At 37.1% G+C, this 23609-nt stretch overlaps 1 protein-coding gene across 1 annotated transcript; it reads left to right on the plus strand.

Moving 5' to 3' along the window:
• Nucleotides 1–986: 986 nt before the first annotated feature.
• ZC3H15 (zinc finger CCCH-type containing 15) lies at nt 987–22338 on the plus strand. Its single transcript, XM_007190364.3, has 10 exons — nt 987–1225; nt 9529–9630; nt 13905–14016; nt 14673–14825; nt 15271–15362; nt 16547–16729; nt 18103–18249; nt 18415–18516; nt 19277–19400; nt 21531–22338. The coding sequence occupies exons 1-10, from the start codon at nt 1151–1153 to the stop codon at nt 21719–21721; spliced, it is 1281 nt and encodes a 426-aa protein (XP_007190426.2). The 5' UTR covers nt 987–1150; the 3' UTR covers nt 21722–22338.
• The last annotated feature ends 1271 nt before the right edge of the window (nt 22339–23609 follow it).

Below are 23609 nucleotides of genomic sequence, written 5' to 3' on the forward strand. Positions count from 1 at the left end.
AAGGCAGGATCTTTTTTCTCTGCCTGGATCACAACTGCGGGGCAGAAACAGAAGTAATGGTCGGAGGTAGAAGGGAGTTAAGACCTATGAACCTGGGGCCACTACCATAATTTAGTTTCTAGATTCTTTATAATGCCCCCATATTTGTTACTTATAATTCATCAGTTTTATAAGAATGATTACCGATAAAATTCTTCAAAAATCAAAGGGCCCAATGCTATCCTTGGGAGCACTAAAAAGAGAAACAAGGCAAATACATTCCACCCCCACCGGAAGTCTTAAAGGAGAAGATTCTCAAAGAATCAGAAAGATTATAATACTGAATAGAGAAGCAGGTGGGGTCCTTCCGTCTTCTGACATGAACAACTACAAAAATAATAAAAGATAAACAAGAAAGTAAATAAATAAGTAAAAGACAGGGGAGTCCACCCATCAACAAGGGATAGGATCCCAGATGAAGTAAAATACATCTCACACACACACACGGGATTCTTTGGCATTATCTTATGTAGAAAGTTTCCACTTCTTCGTAAACCTTCACAGTAACCTGAAGCACGCTGCACTCGCCGGCCGGCCGGCCCTGCCCCACCTGGGCACGAGAAGAAGGTAACTGGGTACCCTGAACCTCCAAGCATCCCCGAGTTGCTGCGGCTGCTCGGTGATCACCCAGGCTGGGGATGCTACAGGCGACCACTAATCCAGCAGGCAGAAAAAGCCTCCACCCGAGGCGAAGATGGGCATGAGTAGCACATCCTCAGCGGAACAGAATGCGCAGGGAGAACTCAAGCGCAGTGGGTTCCAACCCGCTCGCCCCAATCACTATGAGGCCTGACGCAGCCAAGAAGACGCTAGGCGCGTAAGCGACATCACGTGTGACGCCTGGTCATTTTCCCACGTCCCGTCCCCGCCCCATCCTGGCCGGCCGCTGCAGAAGCGCACGCGCACCTCCGCTTCCGCGCTCCTCGCTACCCACAATGCTCCGCAGCACCGAACTGTCGCAAAGGCCGCGTTTCGGCGGCGAGTGAGCGACTAGCTTTCCGTGTGGTGCGGCGGCGACGGCTGCGCGTGTCTTCCTCCTCCTATCGCGGGGCCAGAGTCCCTGAGGGAGTCCAGCTACGCTTAAGTCTGGCCGGTGCCACCTATCTCCGCAATGCCCCCCAAGAAACAGGCTCAGGCCGGGGGCAGCAAAAAGGCGGAGCAGAAAAAGAAGGAGAAGATTATCGAAGTGAGTACCCACCCCCTCCCCCACTCACGCCGCGAGTCCTCAGGAAAGCAGTCTCCCGGTTCCCCGCTCCCCGGCTCCTGTTCGCGTCTTCCGGGGCCACGTGCCCCTTCCTTTGGTTCTGTGTGCCCACAGCCCCTTCTCCAGCGCCCTGATGACGCTCACTGCCTCTCATCGCTGTAGTGACGCCGCTGGCGCCCCCGTACCCAGCCTTTGCTTCTCCGCCCACACGGCAGCCTTCACCGGGTCGCGAGCGAAACGACCCCCACCCCAGTGCCGACACAAGGTTGTGTCCTTCGCTAGTCACCGAAATTGAAGATGTTTTTAGGCTTGTGTTTTAAAAACTACGCTGAACTGCCCCGGACCAGACTCTTTCTGGGAGGCCGACTCATTACGAGCCTTTGTGTTCCTTGTTTCTTTACCCGTCACTTAGGAATAGTGGTTACTTTTTTCAAGGCAACAGATTACTTCTTCGTGGCCTTCTCGATCCATCTCTAAACTGTTTCAAGTTACATAAAGAGAGGAGGTTTCTTTCATGTCGTAGCCCACCGTCTTGTACATGGCGCTTGTCACATAGATTCTGAGTTACGTTAAATCCAATGACGTTTTAAGAGAGATTAGGTCTCATGTCACTAGCTGTGTACAGTGCCGTATCTGGATTTGTTATATATTATACATATTCATTTAGTGCACTGAGCCTGTTGCCCTTTAATGGCAGAGGAACGCTGTTGACGTTCTCAAATGTTTTATGTTTGTAGTCGAACGACTGTATCAATGAGTTTCCTTAATAGAGTGAACCGTATTTGAGATTCCATAAACGTATAGTGTAGTCCCCAACAAGATATTTCTTCCCTCAATTCCTGTTATTAATCCTTCTCATAAACAGTTCCTCGTGTACGTTACAAGTAATTGGAAAAGCCATGACCATTTTTCCTGCATAAGGTATATCTGAATAATTAATGGAGAGCCTTTTGTGGAATAGTTAACTTTTTATTAGAACACGACCAAAATGCGTGTTGCGTGTTTTGAAATGAGATGTTTATTTATAAATGATTATTATTTTTAATATTTAGTATTTATAGCCTTGAAAAATAGCATTGAAAGCCTCCAGAGTTTCATTGTATAAATCTAATCAGAACTGTCAAATTTCACAAAATTTTTAGTCTGCTGGTTGAATTTAACTAACATGCTTATTTAGAATTCTAGTAGCCTTGGCCAAGTTCCAACACTGAAGCAGAACCTGTATTCTTATTGCCAGTTTGTGCTATTTAGAACTGTCATGAGTAGCATAACCGGAGATTTGAAAACAGAATGATTGTCACCTTCACACCTGTGTCTGCTATATCTTTTTGAACAATCTGGACTCCTGGCACTTAGGTAGATCTCTGGGGATGGAGATCTGATGGCATTCGGTGCTGTGTAAATAAACCAGGAGCATTTTAGGGATGACATTTTACATGTTAACTTCCTTTACTGAGGTTGTATTAACATGTTAGACCATGATGCCAAGTAAAACTCCCGTATAGACATGAAATTAAATGTTACATGACAATTTAAGTATACTTTACACATCATCAAGTTTTAACTATATATGATTGTTTCTATTTTTAAATAAATATTTATTTTTGTTTTAAGGAATTGTAAATGAAAGTTACTTATAGTATCCCATCAACTAAAAATGGTAGTTATATTATGGATTCATTAATCTTGTTACAAGGTTATTTTTAAGGTAAAGAGGACTTTAGTTTCGTTAATGAAGACTTCACCAAAGAAAATTGCAAAATAGCTGTATTCTTTAGCCAAAAGTATTCTAACAGAATGGTGAAATTAAGCCTTTTTCCCTCACATTTAACATATATGATGAGTGGGGGTTTTTTTGCTTTTTGTTTTTAATTATTTATTTATTTATTTTTGGCTGTGTTGGACCTTCGTTTCTGTGTGAGGGCCTTCAGTTGTGGCAAGTGGGGGCCACTCCTCATCGCGGTGCGCGGGCCTCTCACCATCGCGACCTCTCTTGTCGCGGAGCACAGGCTCCAGACGCGCAGGCTCAGCAGTTGTGGCTCACGGGCCCAGTTGCTCCGCGGCATGTGGGCTCCTCCCAGACCAGGGCTCGAACCCGTGTCCCCTGCACTGGCAGGCAGACTCCCAACCACTGCACCACCAGGGAAGCCCTGTTTTTTGTTTTTAAATGGTAGTGTGTTGCATAGATCTTTGCTACCACCAGAGAGGAACGACAATATTGTAAATTGTAGGTTAAGTTATATCATTTTTTGTGAAACTAGATTTATAGAGAATATTGTGTTATTCATCATGGTTAGGAAACAGTATATTCTATTTTGTTAAATATCATAAGTGACTTTTTTTTTTTTTTTAAACTTACCTAAAACCCTAGCATGTCACAGTGGCTCTTGCAAGGGGTTGAGGAGAGTTACAGCAGGCTTAGCTCCCAGCTCCTCAATCAGATTTCATCCAGAACAGCACTTTATCAATTTTTGTATAATTTGCACAATTTTGAATACTAGAAAGGATTTTTATTACCAAAGCCTTTAAAAATTAAGATGAAGTAAAATATATATTTTTAAGAATTCTACATGTTTTTTAATTTTTTAAGTTTTATATACAACTTCTAAAGGTTACTTTCCATTTATAGTTATTACAAAATATTGACTGTATTTCCCGTGTTGTACAGTACATCCTTGAGCCTATATACACCCAATAGTTTGTACCTCCCACTTCTCCACCTGTCTATTCCCCCCCTCCACTGGTATCTAGTAGTTTGTTTTGTGTTATATTCACTAGTTTGTTGTGTTTTTTAGAGTCCACATATAAGTGATATCATACAGTGTTTGTCTTTCTCCATCTGACTCATTTAACTTAGTATAATGCCCTCCAAGTCCACCCATGTTGCTGCAGATGGCAAAATTTCATTCTTTTTATGGCTGAGTAGTATTCCATTGTGTGTGTGTGTGTGTGTGTGTGTGTGTATGTACCATATCTTCCTTATCCATTCATCTGTTGATGGACACTTAGATTGCTTCCATATCTTGGCAATTGTAAACAACGCTGCTATGAACATTGGGGTGCATGCATCTTTTCAAATTAGTGTTTTTGGGGGGGGGGGGTTGGATATATACCCAGGAGTGGAATTGCTGGGTCATATGGTAGTTCTGTTTTTAGTGATGTAAAATATATTGTGCAACAGACTTATAATGAACGTAGTTGGAACCTGGTTCTTACTGGTTGTTTATCTCTATGACCATAATATTTGTGGAAAGAAATATTTCTTTTTCAAAATAGTCTATATTTTGACCTGTAAAAGGCTAATACTTATTTAAGAGTCTGGTTAATTTTGGAAGGTTTTTATAGGACTATGACCCGAAATTCTAAGTTCACCAAAAATTGACAGTTAAGTAGAACATAAGCTTTTTAAGCAGTACTTTTGAAGAGATTTTAAAATAAGTGGTTGCACTACTTGCCTGTCCCATCTTCTGTACCTCTGTTGCTTCCACTGCCACCACCATAGGCACTCACTATAGAAGAACAACAGCAACACGTAGCTTTTGAGAACTCTAAGTAAGGAAGTAAAAAGAGGCATGAGAGACAGCATAATTTAATGAAAGAAGCACTGGCTTGGGGCGAGATAGACCTGCATTTGAATCCCATATTTCACATTAAAATTTCAAATTTCGGAGGCTTCCCTGGTGTGGCAGTGGTTAAGAATCTGCCTGCCAGTGCAAGGGACATGGGTTCGAGCCCTCCATGGGTTCGAGCCCTCGTCCGGGAAGATCCCACATGCCACGGAGTAACTAAGCCCGTGCGCCACAACTACTGAGCCTGTGCTTTAGAGCCCACGAGCCACAACTGCTGAGCCTGCGTGCCACAACTACTGAAGCCCGCGTGCCTAGAGCCCGTGCTCTGCAACAAGAGAAGCCACCTCCATGAGAAACCTGCGCACCGCACCAAAGAGTAGCCCCTGCTCGCCACAACTAGAGAAAGTCCGTGTGCGGCAACAAAGACCCAACACAGCCATAAATAAATAAATGAATGAATAAATAAATATATATATATATTTCAAATTCTGTAGTTTTAGGCACGTTACATGACCTATCTGAACCGCAGTTTCTCATTAGCAAAATGGAGCTAATTCTTATATTACAGAACAGTGGGTTAAATGAGATGACATGTAAAGTACCTCACATATGGTATATGTTCAATTAATGGCAGTTGTTAATTTATTAATATAAAAGAACTAGTTAGGGGAAATAGACTGAACTGTACTGTTTATGCAGTGCTTACTTTCTATCACTTGAAATAATTTCCTTATGGTGCCTTCATTTTTTTACTTTCTCTATTTAAACTCCCCAAGATTTCATGAATTCATTTGCATTTATAAGTATTTTCTTTCTGAAATGAGTATATCAAAAAGGGTTATGGTTCTGTTAAACATTTACACTGTTGTCTCAAATGGCATGCACTATTTGCTTTCTTTCTATACAATTTAATAAACTGAAGTCAGCTTTGGGAAATAGAAGGTTTGTTAATGGAAAGGGGGGGATAATCTGGGTTTAGGGCAAGCAAATAAAGGATGTCCAGCTAAGGCCTTGTAGCAGTAAGGAAGTAGTAATGGAGACCTATAGGGATAGGATCCAGGTATGTAAAGGATGGAGAAAGAAATGATTCTCGTTGCCAGTGAAAAACTTCAGCTAAGGTCAACTGTTGATTACTTGAAGCTATATTAACCAGCTGCAGAATATCCATTGCATGGATAGACAACAAAAACATACTGGAGTGCATTTGGGGAAGAAATGAATGAGGTAAAACATTGCTGGCCTTTGTTTATACTAGTGTCCCAAAAGGAGGACTCCAGTTATCTTGGAGTACTATTCATTATTGACCTGCACTCCTGCCCCCTTCCTTTATTCAGACATCTTATTTAAGGAGTGGAGGCTGTCCTGTAAAAGAAGCAGGATTACTGAAGAGTGGAAGGGGGAGAAAGTGTCAGTTTTAAGTGAAGTCTGGAGTTCACTGAGTGTTAAGGCTTTTGGAACCTCTGGGAGTCCTCCTTTTCTTAGAATTACTGCCTGTTCTCTAAACTCCTTTGTATTTAATTTCCCAAGTCTGAAACACACACTGTTTCTTCCTTATCACTTAACCTTTGGGACATTATTAATCTAATGAGGACCACTGTTTCCCTAGTTTTATTTTAACCATGATTTGGGGTTGAGTATAACCTCCAGTCTTCCCATCTCATATCCCCCGACGCTAAATCCTGGTTAATCTTTAGGTAAGGTCTGTCCTGAACTCAAGAAAAAGGGAAAGGAAGCCTTTTGGAAGTATTCCGAATTTCAAACTATCCTATTTTCAAGAGGTACTGTTAGTATCCCAGGTCCACAGTGTAATATTCAGAAAACTTTGTGTACCAACCGACCCAATAACCTAACTAGTTTCTCTGGGAAGTAGTTTTTCATGGTGGAAAGAACAAGGACTTTGCTTGGAGTCAAATATACCTGGGCCAGACACAGTTCTCAGTGTTTTGGGGAAAGGAAGGAAAAGAAACAAGCCATCTACAAGTGATAAATTTACACAGCTCCTTTAATTCTCTCACTGAGATAAGTACCTTTTTGCAGTTGAGGAAACAGAAACAGGTTAAATAACTTGCCCAAGGTTATTAAGCCGGCAAGTGGCAGAGTCAGGATTCTGGCTCCAGAGTCCTTGATGTTGACCACTGTGTTCCACCTCTTTGTAGTAATCCTAAGAGGTTAGCATGAGACCCACTTTACAAATAAGAAAACTGACAAAGAAGGTAATTTGCCCAGTTCTGTTTGGGATTAGAATTTGGCCAGTCTGACTCCAGAGCTTATACTCTTAAATCATTACATTGTACAGCCTGCCCCTTATTAGCAATGTTACTTCGAAAGAATTGTTGAACATTTCTGAGTTTCAGTATCCACATTTACAGAATGAGATAATAGTATATCATATGGTTGTTAAGAGGATTCAATAAAGTATATATTCAGGAGTTTATGTTTAGTGAATACTAGGTAAGTAAGTGTCCCTTATCTCTGGAAAAAAATAACTATTTCCAAGTTCTAACCTAATTAGAGACTTCCAAGACACAACTCATTCATTCTCTTTAGACTGGTTAATTATGTGCTAAAGCAGTGTAATTAAACCTGAAAAACTGTTTTTCTCCTGGAATCTGGAGCTTATATACCTCTACCAGCAGCTGTTGTCATGAGTACTTTCTTCTCTAGCTGGCCACATCCCCTTAGAGGACTTTTTTCTTTCCTAAGTCTTCATATATCAGTATCTACCTTGCTATTTGGCCTTGTTTATTCAGTTTGCTTCTCCTCTGTAGTTACATGTGGGGCATGAGTTGAACCCCAGATACGCTGTTCTCTGATGAGACATATGTAGATGGTGTTGCACTTTTGAACCTCAGCATACGAAGATTGATAGTGGATGGATGAGTTGGTTAACTGGCTTAGTAAAGCAGAGCAGTTGGGCCTGAGTGCCCACCTAAGAGTGCGTGATTGAGAAGCAAGTGGGTTTGCTCTGCAGAAGTCTGCAAAAAGCTCAACAGTGGGAGGTACTAGGTAATGCAGAAGGCGAGTGACTGAAAACTCGGTGTTAAAAGTATAGAAGTAGCTGATAGCTCTTATCTATTCCCCTTGCAAGAAAGGGGGGTGGAGGGGATAAGTCAGGAGGCCTCTTTGCTTCTGTAACTAGACACAAAGGATGTGGGAAGCATGGTTAAAATGTGAGCCTGAAAAGGGCCACTAAGGAGTCTGTGTAGTAAACTAAGAGACACCTTCTCCCACCTGCTCTCTTCTCCAGTCCTTTAGCCAGGGTTGTTGCTCTCCTAGCTAGAAGATTCTTCTCCAGAGAAACAGAAAAGACAGGAAAAAAGACTTCAAATACCAGTGTTTGGTGGTTTCCTGACAGCCTTTTCACCCATTTACCTTAGAGTGAAGCTCACTCAGTCTAGCTTCTTGTGTTAATTTCTTAGGGCTGCCATAACAAATTACCACAAACCAGGTGACTTGAAACAACAGAAATTTATTCTTTCACAGATGTGGAGGCTAGAAATCTGAAATCAGGTGCAGGCAAGGCAGTGCTCCCTCTGAAGACCCTAGGGAAGAATCTTTTCTTGCCTTTTCCTGGTTTCTGGTGGCTTCTGGCAGTCCTTGGCATTCCTTGGCTGGAAGTTGTATCACTCTAATCTCTCTGCCTCTTTCTTCACACTGCCTTCTCTCTCTGTGTGCGTGTCCTTTCCTCTTCTTATAGAGATACCAGTCATTGGATTTAGGGCCCACTGTAATCCAGTGTGACTTCATCTTAATTTATTACAGCTACAAAGACCTATTTCCAAATAAAGTCACATTCTGAGGTCGGGGTAGACATGAATTTGAGGGGGGGACCCTATTCAACCCACTGTAGCCCCCAAACACACACACAGTTGTGCAGTGCTTTCTAAATGTTTTTATGCTGTATACTTACTAAATATGAATAAGTAGTCAAAGACCACCGTTAGTGCCTTGCACATAATGAGCATTCCATAACTGATAGCTGCTATTGTATTAATAACTTGCCCAAATTACTATTTAATAATATTCCAAATTTAGATTGTTGCTTTTTAGTTAGGAATACTTCAATTTTAATATTTCCTGTTTAGCAACAGCTAGTAATGTATATACTTTAGTAGTTTGATTTCTATAAATTTAATTGTTTTGAGAGGATAGCTCTATTACACCAAAAAACCAATCCAGAACTTAATGTATCTTCTTACGCAGTATTCCGTAAAATGTGTTCAGTAGTGCATAATCCCTCAGGATACTCTGAGAAAAATGCTTTCTGAGGTAAAATAAGATTTGGGATTGCTGCCTACTGTATCCCCTCTAGTAAAGGCTCTCACATATCTTGTGCTTGAGAATTAAAAACCCTGTTAAATAAGCATTTTCCTAAACTTATTTGACTGTTGAACTAATTATCCTAGTGTAACAACTCTGCACATCCTGTAATACTGATATTCTAAAAACACAACTGAGAAAAAGCACTATAGGCTAACAAGTTTATTGACGATAGTTATAAGTATGTATTGAATCCTAAAGAATCCTGGGTGATGTTTTGAGGTCATATGTTGCCTAGACTTGTCGTTGTAGTGTTTTGCATGTCTGTGTATAGCATAAAGAAAGAATAATTTTCTTACCAATACGTAAATGAAAGAATGATTTTTAGACATGACTGAAAAAAGATAAGAAATTAATATAAATTGCTAAGATATCTCAATAATTTTTCTCATTTAGGACAAAACTTTTGGTCTAAAGAATAAGAAAGGAGCAAAGCAACAGAAGTTTATCAAGGCTGTCACTCATCAAGTTAAATTTGGTCAACAAAATCCACGTCAGGTAAATAACTTAAATTTCTTCATTTTCTTCATATGGATGTAGTACAGCATCGTTGCAGATAAAAATGTTTGATATTGTAATTGTGTTTCAAAATGGAATCCTACTCTATAAACTTTCCTGCATCTTGCCTTTGTTACTCAGCAATACCTTTTAGATATTCCTCCAAACCATTTTGATATAGTTCTGATTTATTCTAATGGCTGCATACTGTTCTATGATGCGGATGTACAGTATCCATCCATTTCACTGTAAGTAATCATTTTGTTTCCAGCTTTCTGACATTAAAAACAGTTGTACAAGAAATATCCTTATACATGTGTTTTTACATGCATTTGTGCTTTTATTTCTGTAGCATAAATTGTCTGGTGACACATTTCTAAATAAAGGGAAATGGATTTCTAATTTTTAATAAATTTGCCTATCATTCTCCATAGAGATTGTAATACTTCAGATTTTCATTTGCAGTACATGAGTTATAGGTACTAAAGCTCTTTTTAATGTTTTCCAATCTGATTATGTATAAAGTGATACCTCATTTTTACTTTCTTTCCCTTACTCCTAGTGAGTTTGAGTACCTTTTCATAAGCTTGTTGGCTATTTTGGTTTGTACTTCTCTGACTTGTCTATTCAAATCCTTTGCTTTTTTGGTTATTTGTCTTTTTATTGTCAATTTATGAGAGACACCTTCTGTCTACATTATAGATAATTTGTGATGTTTTTGTTACATTTTGTTGTACAACAGTTTTTAGTTTTTGTATTGTCAGATATGTCTAGTTTTTCTTTTATATGGTTAAAAGGTCTCCCCGCCACGAGATTATGTGTGTTTTTCCTCGATTTTTTTCTAATTATTTTATTTGCACAGTCTGTAATTTTATCATATAAATTTATTTTGTATGATACTAAGTTTATTTCTTTTCAAATGAATAGCCACTTAGACCAGCATCGTTCATCTCACTGAATTGAAATACCCCTATTGACATATGTTAAAGTCTCATATATGTTCAGATCTATTTCTGGATTCTCTTTTCTTTTCTGTTTATTGTCTTTCCCTAAATCAGTATCACATTGATTTTGATTATAGCGACCTAGTAACATATTCTGTTAGCTATTAAGGCAAGTCCTTCCCCCCCAAGATGTTACTCCTTTTCTGTTTTTCCTGGCTGTTCTTAGGCGTTTATTTTTCCATATGAATTTTGAAATTATTTAATCATTTATCAGTTTTACCATTTTATCATTCAAAAAAATTTAGCTCCATTTTCTTCAAATCTCTGTATTCTCAATTCTTCAATTTATGTAGATCTTTCACTTTATTGAGTTTAGGATTTTATAGACATGGACCTTTATTTTAAAAAGTACTTTTTTCACCACCCTATCTCCTTTTCCTCAACTTTTGGAAACACTTTTTTTTTCCATCTGAAAATATCAGAATATATATTTGTGAGATGGTTAACCTCTATCACTGATGCTGTCTACAAATTAGTGCCTCCAACACTTTTTTTTTCTCTTACACAGTTTGACTCTAAAGCCAAAAGCTTGATCTTCCACATTGCTGACTTAATAGCTTGGTTTCATAAAAATGCGTGCTCAGGCCTTGGAATCAGATCAACTTGAGTATGCATCCCCCTATTTTGTTTGTTACATGATCTTAAATTATTTAGTGACACTGGTCTTTAATTTGTAGTATAGTGTAAGGGCATTTACCCTTGTAGGGTTTCTATGGTTTAACTAAAAGAGAAGATAATGTAAATCATCTGGCATAATATAAGAATTCATTTCAAACATGTTGCCCCTTCCTCTGTTTTCTCTTCTAGTGGGAAGTATGTTGACTGGTATTCAAATTTTATAGACCTGAGAAAGCCATAAAATGTGTTGTGGTTGTTAGGCTTGATAGTACATTTAGTAATATATTTTTGATAATTTCTTGGGTACCTGACCTTTTATCTGTGAACTTGAGGTATCTAACCACCATACTTAACATTGGAAATGAGCAGCAGTCTTGCTGTTGGAGCCAAGCAAGAGATGCTTCACCCTAAACCCTGTGATGCCGAGGATGACCCTACTCTGTGTCTCCTCCAGATGTACCTCTCCCCACACCAGCTCAGGGCCTGCAAAGGTCAGTTACCCCAAGTCCATCTTAGGGTATACTACACTGCCAATATGCCTGAAGTAGTCAAAGGGAGGATATGTGCTAGGAGTGTGGACAGAGCCTTGATCCATTCCATGTTCTGCTCTGCACCTTCTTTCTCCCTGCACAAATGTGGTGGGATGAAACTCAGGGTGGGAAGAGGAGGAGCCAGGGGTTGACTCTCACTTTACTGCCATGCTCCAGTGTGGAACTCCATGGAACCTAAGCGTTTTAAATTTGAAACTGTCCTTCCAGGTCACAAGATATATTTGTCAAGTAGGGGTACAAACCATACTTGATTTAACATTAGTTTGATTTCTAATTTATAAACATTTACAAAAATGATTTGTAGGCATCCACTGAACTCTTGCTTGGGGTCCCACAAATGTCTGAGTTGGGCCTAATGAGCAAAGAATACTTTTTATTAAAAATAAAGTGACTTAAATTTTTTCTTTTTAGAAAACTTTTCCCATTTTTCTGTTTAAACACATCCGACCCATATGGTCAAAGTCAGGATTTAGAATGCCTTTAACCCTATTATAGTATGTGGCCAATCTTTCCCTAAAATTTCCTCCTCCTTTAGTACATCTTTGTCCTGGATTTCTGTTTCTTTGATGTTTCTTTGTTCCTTTAACGGGCTTTTTAGGTTCTGTTGGCTTGTTTAATATTGGTATTCTTCAGGGAACTGTTCTCTGCTCTTACCACTTTTTTATGCTGTCCTTGCGTAATCTCATACACACCCAAAGTTTACTTATTTGTAAGCAGCTATTTCTAAAATCTTTATCTCAAAGCAGACGTTCTCTCCGGGAATCAAGATCCACGTCCAGCTGCCTTCTAAATAGCTCCACGTAGATGCCCTGTAAGCATCTCATACTCAGTATGTCTAAAACTGAGCTCATCCCCACCTCCTGCCCAGAAACCTGTTCCTCCTATATTCCCTGTCTTCTTTAACATCACTAACCATGCAAGTGATAATCCTAGACTCCTCCCTCTCCCTTGTACTTCATGTCCAGTCACTTAGTCCTAACAGTTCTACCTCCTTAAGAGCGCTCCTTCCCCTTTCCTCCATCCTTGCTACTAATGCCTATTTAAATTAAAGCCCTTGTGCTTTCTTGCTTACAGCAGTTTCATTAGCCTCCTCATTTTCGTTGCCTTCATTCTTGGGCTCCTTCTAGTCCACCCTTCACAAAGTTGTCGTGATCTTTGTAAAATACAATCTGATTGTTTCACTGGCTTACTTTAAACTCTTGAGTCTTATCCTGTCACCTGTTGATACGGTCCAGATTTCTCATTGATGTCTCTCATACCTTTTTCATATCTTTGCATTGACTGGCACTCTCTGCATTTCTTGCCCATCAAAAGAATTCATCTGTAAAATATTAGCTCAGTCTAATTTTCTTAGGCATATTGGCATTCTTTGTTCCCAGAGCACCATGTATTATATTATAGTTGTTGACATGTCTGTCTTCCCACTAGATTCTGAGCTTCTTTAAATAAGCATCTTTGTCTTTTCATCTTTGTATTCCCTGTCATCTAACATAGGACCTGACATGTAAATGTTTGGATGAATCCTCTAATCATATTAGGTATGTAAATTGTATGCCTGGAATTATGTCATATGTCATGTTTGTTTTGTTTTGTTTGATCTCCCCCATTGACCTAGCCCAGTGTTTTTCCACAAGGGTACTTATAGGTATTTGGGTTGGTACAATTCTTTATTGTGTGGGACTGTGCATTTCAGGATGTTTGTATCTCTAATCTTCAAAATGCACCTACTTGTTTCTGGGTTGTTGTCACAGAAGAAATTCCCAGGTGAGAACCATTTGCTAAAAATGCTGGGCATGTAGCATATGCTTAATAAATACTATTGCTATAAGCTTTTGAATATGCTTTTAACTTGGCATGGTACCATTTATAGGTTTTTTTTATAAAAGTCAGCTGCTACAAAATTTAGCAATTTCATTTAATAGTTTAACCACACCATTTAATATATACTGGAAGGCCATGTAACACTGATATTAAGAAGTAAGAACTATATACATGTAATATGCAGTTGTCTTTATGTCAGTGATATTGTATATTACTATATAGTAAAAACAATTTCATTATATGAAATCAAATTTATATTTTATACCTGTGAATATTATAGGTAGCACAAAGTGAAGCTGAAAAGAAGTTGAAGAAAGATGACAAGAAGAAAGAATTGCAAGAGCTAAATGAGTTGTTCAAACCTGTAGTTGCTGCTCAAAAAATAAGTAAAGGTAAACTTTAAATTTCAGAAACGTTATTTTTATCAAATGTAATTCATATTTTAACACTCTTAATATGTTTTCTTTAGATTATAAGCCAGTTGTGTATGCTATGAAAATAATACTCCCTTTGTCAAAGTTATCTTTGTCAATGACTTTCTTATGGTTCCTTTATACATCTGCATAGCTGTGTCGTACAACTGTTAAGTCCAGCCATTAGCCCCTCACTTAAGGGAAAATTAAGGATTTGGGGCAGTCTACTAGTTGATTTATAATATCCAATCTTTGGTAGTGGGCAAAGCAAACCTATGGTTGTAAAAACTGTAAATCCCAAACTGTTGGCAGTATACCTGCATTTATATTTCTCTTTTGCCTCCTGCCTCATTGACTCCAACTAGACAAGTGACGATAGAATAACCTATGTGTTTGCTTGGTTTCCCACCCCTGCTCTCTTTCTTTTTGGTAAGAATAAAGGAAACAAAAATAGATATAAAATGCTTTAGAAAGAACTTAGAAGAAATGTCTTACTGTTCACTTATATATGGCATTTCCTCTCACACCAGTAATAGAAAATAACAAGTTAACCAAAAGTAATTATATCTCAGATAGAAGCTCTACTTTGTGATCTGGCAGATTATGGTACAAATACCATATGCTATTTGACATAGGTGCAGATCCCAAATCTGTGGTATGTGCATTCTTCAAGCAAGGACAGTGTACTAAAGGAGATAAGTGTAAGTTCTCTCATGACTTGACTCTGGAGAGAAAATGTGAAAAGCGAAGTGTTTACATTGATGCAAGAGATGAAGAGCTTGAAAAAGGTATTTTTTTAAAAGATATTCTTTTAAAAGTAAATGTATATTACTTTTGGTTTGTTGTCACTAAGATATTTAATAGCTTGAAGACTGTTTCAGTCTTAGTAGGACTGTGTTTGTCCTAAAGAATAGTTGTTGTTGTTTTTCATAAAATCTGAATTTACCATATTATGCCCTTTGATTAAGTAAATGAAGATGTTTAAAAACCAGTGGCTTATTTTGTATTTGTCTCTTACCCTTTCTTCCAGTACTACTTTCTCATTTGCCTAAGGTACTTAGATTTTAGTGGATAATCTCACAACAGTGTTATTCCTACCTTTGGTGTTTTAAAGGAAATGTGTTTGGTTGTGAGTCTTAAAATAGAGCTTTCCTGTGTAAGGATACACGCAATGTGTTTTGGGGACAGTAGATAAAATTACAGTATTTAGTCTCCATATCTCTTTTTATTTAGATACTATGGATAATTGGGATGAGAAAAAACTGGAAGAAGTAGTGAACAAGAAGCACGGTGAGGCGGAAAAGAAAAAACCAAAAACTCAAATAGTATGTCCTTTTCTTGAATTGAGTTGCTGTGGTATTTATCATTAGGGAGAATTAAGTGGCAAGGTATTTGCTGCTGTTTTCTACTGGATTATTCTTTAAGTTATTGCCTCTTTTCATAAAGATTAGGTGAATCAAGCTTTGTTTTTGGAATTTACAGGTGTAAGTTATACAAATTTGTTTCTTGTTTAAAAGTGACTTGAAAACCATGTGACTGAAGTCCTTCAAATGCCGTTTTCTGAGGTGGTTTTACTTTCTCAAACGTAGAATTCTTTATTTTTTTGTGCAAAATTAATGGAGGTAGAACTATTAAATTAACCCGCTTAATTCATAACATACTCTGTTTTAATGGTAGGGAGACATTAATAAATCACAAGGGTGAAAATATTGTTGCATATGAATTGCAAAATGAATTTTTGGTAGATAATGGTTCTAGTATTCTAGGAAATGTACTTTTAAAAATTGGTGCCTTATTATTTCTCAGACCCTACATTCATGTCCACATATTTATTCTGTAGTATAGTTACCATGAAAAACCTTGCCGTGTTAGAAAAATTCTAAATATTGTTTTTACTTACTTCTGTTGTATTTTTTCAGGAAAAAAATGATGCTTATTAGTTAATTTTTCCTTCTTGTTTGTAAAGCGTGTTACCTAAGGCTTCAGTACAGTTGCATCTTGCACCCATTCATGTTTTAAAGGGTCACTATCCTTTGTGTTTCTTCTGTGCCTTGCTCCTTTCTTAGATGTAAGAAATTGCCTATAATTTCAGGTAATTCAAATAGTGTTAGTATCTTTACTGCATGTGATTAGTTTTTAGGAAAGATCAAATCAAAACAAAGTTATTGGTTTTATTTTTTTGTAACCATTTTTATTTTCTCATATTTGAAAACCAGACTTTTGGATTACATTTACAAAGCCTAAATGGCAGCAAATCCTTTTTGTATAATTCAGTTTAGAGCAATGTCAAAAATAGAAATTTTATACAGATCCTCCCTAAAGGGAATTTACCATTGTATTAAGTATTTTAATTAATTTATATTTACATTTCTGCATGCAAGGTGCTCTGTACGTAAGTGGTTAGCCTAAAAAAGATGTGAATTGAGTGTACTTGTTCCATGTACCTAAGCATTTACCTTGGAAATGGACCACACTGAGCCACTGCTTGTGAATAATATTGTCTCTATAGGTGTGCAAGCATTTCCTCGAAGCTATTGAAAACAACAAATATGGCTGGTTTTGGGTATGCCCTGGAGGGGGTGATATTTGCATGTATCGTCATGCACTTCCTCCTGGGTTCGTCTTGAAAAAAGATAAAAAGAAAGAAGAGAAAGAAGATGAAATTTCATTAGAAGATCTAATTGAAAGAGAGGTAACTAGTATCTTTTTCCTACCATAAAACACTAAAGCAGTATTTATTGTGAAATTCTAATATTTACCACTTGGGGGCAATAGCATGTTGTTATGAAAGGGAAAGAAATATTATGAATTTTTCTTGAAGCTGCCTTACTTTTTATTTGATTATTCTTATATGTCTAAAATGTAAGCCTAGCCATAATCATTAGCCAAGCATGACATTAATTTTAGAATTATGAAATAATTTTTTAAGTACTAGCTGCTGGCTTATCAAATAAACTGTTTCCATAAGATTGATATACTGGTATATCAGTTTGTGAAAATGCTTAGTTGGTATTCAGAGTGATTGAACTTGATGTTTTAGATATTTTCTTTGGTGTCTTTATTTTTTTGCCATTTTACTAATTATTTAGTAGTTTTTAACACGTGTGGAAGCAGACAACTCCACTACAGTTTTTCAACTATATGTTTTATCATCATTCCTGGACTCAAAGACTCTTCAGCTGCTCATCTCTGGCTCAGCACAAGAGTTTTATTCTTTGAGCCAGCAGATAGGGTTACTGAGTTAGCAGATAAGGCTCCTGGCCTTGACATGAAGCATGTTGAGATTATTGGAAATACTAGATTTAGGGTTGTATGCTTCAAACTGTATCCATTTTGCCTTGTCTTGGGTAATCTAAATGTGTTGTGTACATGTCTAATGTTGAGATTATATACATTTCATAAAAGGACGTACTGTTTGGTGTCTCACATAGGCAATATACTGTGATAGAAAATGTAGACTTTGGAGTCAGATATATTTGAGATTACTATTTGTATCCTAGTTCTGCCACATATTAGCTAATAACCTTTGGTAAATTTTCCGTCACCCTCTGTTTGCTTATTTGTGGAGATGGATGTGTTAGCATATGTGTATGAAGTACTTAACATTGAATACCTGGCAGATGTTCAGCAAGTATTATTTTTCTGTATATTTATTATTTGATTATTGGCCCTGAGGAAAGCAGATGGTGCCTTTTGCTTAGTTTTTTTCCTCATCTCTTGAGGATCACAAATGAAACTTGGATATTGTCATGGTGCTTTTCGTATTTATTGTTTTCAGCAATTGACTTATTTTAAAACTATTTCTCGTGACAAGTTTTACTCATCTTCAATTTTGAAAAGACATCTAGCTCAGGATAATATATTTTATAATGTTTAGAAATGTTTGTATCTCTGGACATGCATTTTGCTCCTTGCCATGTAAAGTGAAAATAAATCAGTTTATTCTAAATTTAATGTCTTCATAACAGTCATAAGCAAGGGCTTAATTGAAGTAAGAGAAAACTATTAGATCATAGTATCATAGATGACTTTAGGGGGAGAAAATTAACTTTTTTATCTTTGCAGCGTTCTGCCCTAGGTCCAAATGTTACCAAAATCACTCTAGAATCTTTTCTGGCATGGAAGAAAAGAAAAAGACAAGAAAAGATTGATAAACTTGAGCAAGATATGGAAAGAAGGAAAGCAGACTTCAAAGCAGGGAAAGCATTAGTGGTATGTCCCAAACTCACCCAAATAGATTCTCTATTCTTTCTTTCATTTTATAATTTCTGTATTATGCAAGATTTTATCCTTATTTAATTATGTGTATGTCTAAAATCAGTGACCAAGAAATGTTTGAATTTTGTCCTGAGTTGATACATGTGTGTATTTGAATAGATCAGTGGTCGTGAGGTGTTTGAATTTCGTCCTGAACTGGTTGATGATGATGATGAGGAAGCAGATGATACCCGTTATACCCAGGGAACGGGTGGTGATGAGGTAAGAGGAAGCTTTGTCACCTCATCTTCTCATGTTGATTGAGAGAAACAGTAGAGAGTGACAGTAGAGCAGTATAGTTAAGAGTACCAACTTTGGGGCCTTGGTTCAAATCCTGACTCTAACCTGGGAAATTAGTTACATGCTAGGCCTCCACCCCCATCTGTAATACGGAAATAATGATAATCCCTACATCACAGAGTACTTGTGAGAATTAAATGAGTTTGTAAGTTTATGTTTATTTACAGTTCTTTATAGAACTTAGGGCAGTGCCTAATATATAGTTAAATGCTTCTGTGTATTAGCTGTAAAATATGTTTTATTCTCCCTCTAAAAGAAAAAAGGTTTTTGTTTAATATTTTATACTAAAAAAGAAAAATCATGAGACAGACACTAAAAAGTACAGAGAAGGGAGCAGGAGACAGCAGCAGAATTATTTGGTGATACAGAGATTTAGTATTAGCAAATAGCTTTTCATTTTTCATATGGTTATCATAAAATTCTGACTTCTGCCTTTGAGTTGAAAGATGGAAATATACTCTATATGTAAAAATATGATGTCAGAGGAAGAAGCTTCAGGTATGGCATTGCTATTCTTTTTTCAAGAAGTTTAGAAAAAAGTGAATTTTGGCAATAGTCATTTGTTTTCATTTGGCATTATTAATAATTTTATTTCATTAAGATAAATGTCAGAGGTAAAGGGCAAGTAATTTATGAAAACTATTCTTATTAGTAACACTTTCTTTTCTATGTGTTTTTAAAGGTTGATGATTCAGTGAGCGTAAATGACATAGATTTAAGCCTGTACATCCCAAGAGATGTAGATGAGACAGGTATTACTGTAGCCAGTCTTGAAAGATTCAGCACATATACTTCAGAAAAGGATGGTAAGTATGCTAACTTTTGTGTAATTCTAAGAATTCAGAAACTGTCTAAAGGGGGTTAGGCCAGGCTTGGCAAACTTAGATGCTTGCAGGTATCAGACTGGTAACATATAAACATGTGATTTGGCCGTATATAAAAGTAGTAAACAGTGGAGGCTGTGGAAATGGGTGGCTGGTTGGATATTGAAGCCATTAACAAACTAGAAGGGGCCAAAATGAGTTTGGAGATGTAGCTAATGAGTTCAGTTCAGGACCTCATGAGTATGAGATATTTTGGTTATCAAAAGTGGCGTTGTCTAGGATACTGTGTAGACATTACCAGGAGGAAAAGGTTTGAAAGTCATCTGCATTGGTAGCTGAGAGTGAATGAACACACCCAGGCACAATACATACGATGAAAACATTCTAGAACAGACTGCAGAAAATATCAATGTTTTAGAGTAGTCAAAAGAGAAAAAGCTTGGGAAAGACACTGAGAAGGACAGAGAAAAATTAAGAAGAATTTCAGGGAGATTAAGTAGGATGAGAATTAGAAATAATTCCTTAATTGTGATTAGGGAAGGAGTTGTAGGAATAGGGTACACAGTTTTCATTGGGACTGCAATGGTATGAGGAATGAGGAGAAAAAAATGACTACAGATCACTCACTCTTAAGAACTTTGAGGGGGAGACATGGTCATGAGAAGGGCCTTTTAGGATATGGGAAATCTAAATATATCTGTTGGCCAGAGAAAAAGGATCTGGGAAAGAATGAAAATTAAAAATGAAACAATATTAGGTACAGAAGCAAGATCTGGAAGTATAAATAATGAGTTCAGTTAAGAGTGAGAATGGAGGAGAGGCTGGCTAGGTGTATTTGGAAATAAGGATTGCTGATACAATTTATATCTAATTGTACCTTGAGTGAGGATTTGAAGAAAAAAGTAAAAGTTTGGGGCTTCCCTGGTGGCGCAGTGGTTGAGAATCTGCCTGCTAATGCAGGGGACACGGGTTCGAGCCCTGGTCTGGGAAGATCCCACATGCCACGGAGCAACTAAGCCCGTGAGCCACAACTACTGAGCCTGCGCGTCTGGAGCCTGTGCTCCGCAACAAGAGAGGCCGCGATAGTGAGAGGCCCGCGCACCGCGATGAAGAGTGGCCCCCACTTGCCACAACTAGAGAAAGCCCTCTCACAGAAACAAAGACCCAACACAGCCATAAATAAATAAATAAATAAAAATTAAAAAAAAAAAAGTTTGGCATGGTTGCTGTGAGAGAAAAAGGTAGACTACTGATCAAGGCAAAAGTTGAGGGAAAAAAAGCTAAACCTTGTTTTTACAATGAAGGAATAAAAGTTATAACTTGAAAAACTGGCCTGTTCTCCTGAGATTTGAGAATGCTGTCAGACTATTGTCTTAATGCCAATCTGCTGACTGATTTGCTCCTTTGAGAAGTAGGGCTTTGGTGACAATAGGCACAATTGCAAGTACCTCAGAGGTTATAATTCCCAAGAATTTGTCATCAGAGATGTTTGAAATAACTTTAAATTAGGCTATTAAAAATTCTGTGTGTTCAATATTGATGTCATTGAACAAGAAAAGGCAGCATTTTTGTTTTCTCAGTCATATAATTATAGCCTGAAAGGAAAAGTAGCTCCATAGCCCCAGGGTTTTTTTTTTTCCCCACAGTTTGATGACAAGATGAAATATTTCTTCATTCACACTCATTTACAGCATTACGACTAGTGTGACTTAACTACTATTTGTAAAACCAAAAGCTAAGTAGCTGCTTATATCATAAATGTTTTTTTTTTGATTCCATAATCATTTATTCAAACAAAATATGTGGAAGTTGACTGTTTAAAAACCTAATTGTTGGGTCATGTAGAGAACACAAGGTTGTATAAGATAAATCTTGCCCTCAAATGTATGAACCATTAAGCAGTCAGATGTCTACAGTGAAAGACATATTTTATAGTAGGTATAGATAATTGATACAAATAAGCTCAGAAAAAGAGCAGTTCTTGTTGGAGTAATCTTAGGGAAGGCTTTCATGGAAAAAGGAAAAGAAGTATATCAGTCCTGTGACTGTCCGTTGCTAATGGACTAGTGTTTTCTTTTTCTAGGCCTTACTGATTTCAGTTTTTATTTTTAGAAAACAAATTAAGTGAAGCTTCCGGAGGTAGGGCTGAAAATGGTGAAAGAAGTGATTTGGAAGAGGACAACGAAGGGGAGGGACAGGAAAATGGAGTCATCGATGCTGTTCCTGTTGATGAAAATCTTTTTACTGGGGAAGATTTGGATGAACTAGAAGAAGAATTAAACACACTTGATTTAGAAGAATGACACCAAAGAAGTCAATGAAAAAATTAAGCCAGCTCAGCATGAGTTGAAATTGACTACATTAATTTTTTTCCACCTAGAATTCTTCAACAGGATGTTTGTTTCCCATGCTGATTCTGGAGGGCTTACTCTCCAAAAAAGGAATATTCTCCCTACATCTTGTCTTCTGACTTTGGCTACATCTCATAGTAAGTTCAGAGTAGTTCATGATAAATTAAAAATATAATGGTCATTGCAGAAAATGATTGATTGTTGTAACTGTCCACTCAAGTAGGAAGTGTAACTGCTTTTCCAGCTTTTGATTTTCATTGGGCATGCATTATTACAAGGACAACATAAATTTAAATTACCCTTCATTTAATGCAGTTTTTAATGAGTGGTTTTATTTCCTTTGTATTTATATGTTTAAAAGACTGCCTGAGATATGAGCCTGTACTTCATAAAGGAAACTGCATATGCAGATTCAGTATTGTATATCTTTGGACAATTAGATGGACATTTAAAATGAAACTTCATTAATCTGCCAGGATCGGCTGCAGTGCCCTGTGTTAGACTGTTTTAAACTATTCCTTTTCTTTTTTGCCAATGAAGTTGTAAATAAAGACCGTGATACATTAAAATCCAAGTATGGGCCTTTTTTTTTTTTTAAGGTTTTTTCTGTGAAAGTTTTCTTACCATTTCTAGCTTGAGAATTTTAACTAAATATCTGTTGGAGTTAACTATCACAGAAGGCACAGACACCTAAAGGGGTCTCTTAGTACTGATTATAGGACTGTGTAGAGTGCGGATAGCCCTACTATGAGCTTAGTAACACCAATACTTAGCCTCAGAAAAAGACCATAGGTGATGTTATATGAAAGGGTAATTACTGAATTGAGGATCATCAACCTAATTAAGTATCACCTGCAGTTGAACCAAATACTACTAAAGCATCATTGTGGAGATCCATGGTGTTATAATAGTACCTGATAAAGTTTGATTACTCTGTTTGAGAGAGTGTAAACAAATTCACAAGAAAACTGAGCTGGGGGCCTTTGACATTGAGATCCCCTGAAAAATTAGGGTGATACATTTAAAATGGACATAATTTGCCAGTCACATATTTAATACTAGTTATACCTTTTTATCATTTTTATGTAGGTATATTTTCAAATATTAATACAGTGCTTTTGTTATTTGCAAATATAAATGGATTTTAAGATAATAGCACTAAAAGATCAGGTGACCTGGGCCCTAATTAATTTCTGCCTCAGATAAATTATATGATTTTTAAATCTCTGAACCTTAGTTTCTTCATCTACATAGAGGAGTTAAAGTGCTTCTGAATTGTAAAACCTAAGAAAACATGACTAAATCTTGTCAAATGATAACATCAAAGTTGGTAAAGAAATTGAATTCCTGGCTGTTCAGTACTATACCATAATTGACATTTTTAAAATGTAGAATATCATGAGCCAAGTTTCCCATCTACAGTGGGAGTATACTTACATACTTTCTACGAAAGATTTGTTTCATTCTTTTTATTAAAGAGTTTTAAATGTTACTTATGCTTTATTTAATAATGCAACATTTTCAGTTTAAAGTATTACTACCTTACAGTAAGCATGTGATTTTGAAAACCAAATTTTCTTTAATCAGTGAGTTAAAAGGAAAATGCTACATTGTGGAAGTAATTTTTGAAACCCACAATTCTTTAAATTTTGGACAGCCTTCATCTAGCCTATAAGTATCTTTCATTAGAAAAACAGTATATGCTCAGAGAATGCAAAAAAGCATTTAAATCTGAAAAAATCAAAATGCAAAATTAAATTTGCTTCTAAAGTAACATATACAGGCATACCTCAGAGATATTGAGGGTTTGATTCAGACCACCAGAGTACAGCGAAGTATT

Source organism: Balaenoptera acutorostrata, chromosome 8, assembly GCF_949987535.1.
Source record: "Balaenoptera acutorostrata chromosome 8, mBalAcu1.1, whole genome shotgun sequence".
In the NCBI taxonomy this organism is placed as follows: Eukaryota; Metazoa; Chordata; class Mammalia; order Artiodactyla; family Balaenopteridae; genus Balaenoptera; species Balaenoptera acutorostrata.

Bases quoted from the DNA above. Each gene is read 5' to 3' on its own strand.
- ZC3H15 (XM_007190364.3), top strand. From the start codon at position 1,151: ATGCCCCCCAAGAAACAGGCTCAGGCCGGGGGCAGCAAAAAGGCGGAG. The intron at 14,017-14,672 runs GTAAACTTTAAA...TATTTGACATAG, and splicing joins TGCTCAAAAAATAAGTAAAG to GTGCAGATCCCAAATCTGTG. The intron at 19,401-21,530 runs GTAAGTATGCTA...TTTTATTTTTAG, and splicing joins ATATACTTCAGAAAAGGATG to AAAACAAATTAAGTGAAGCT.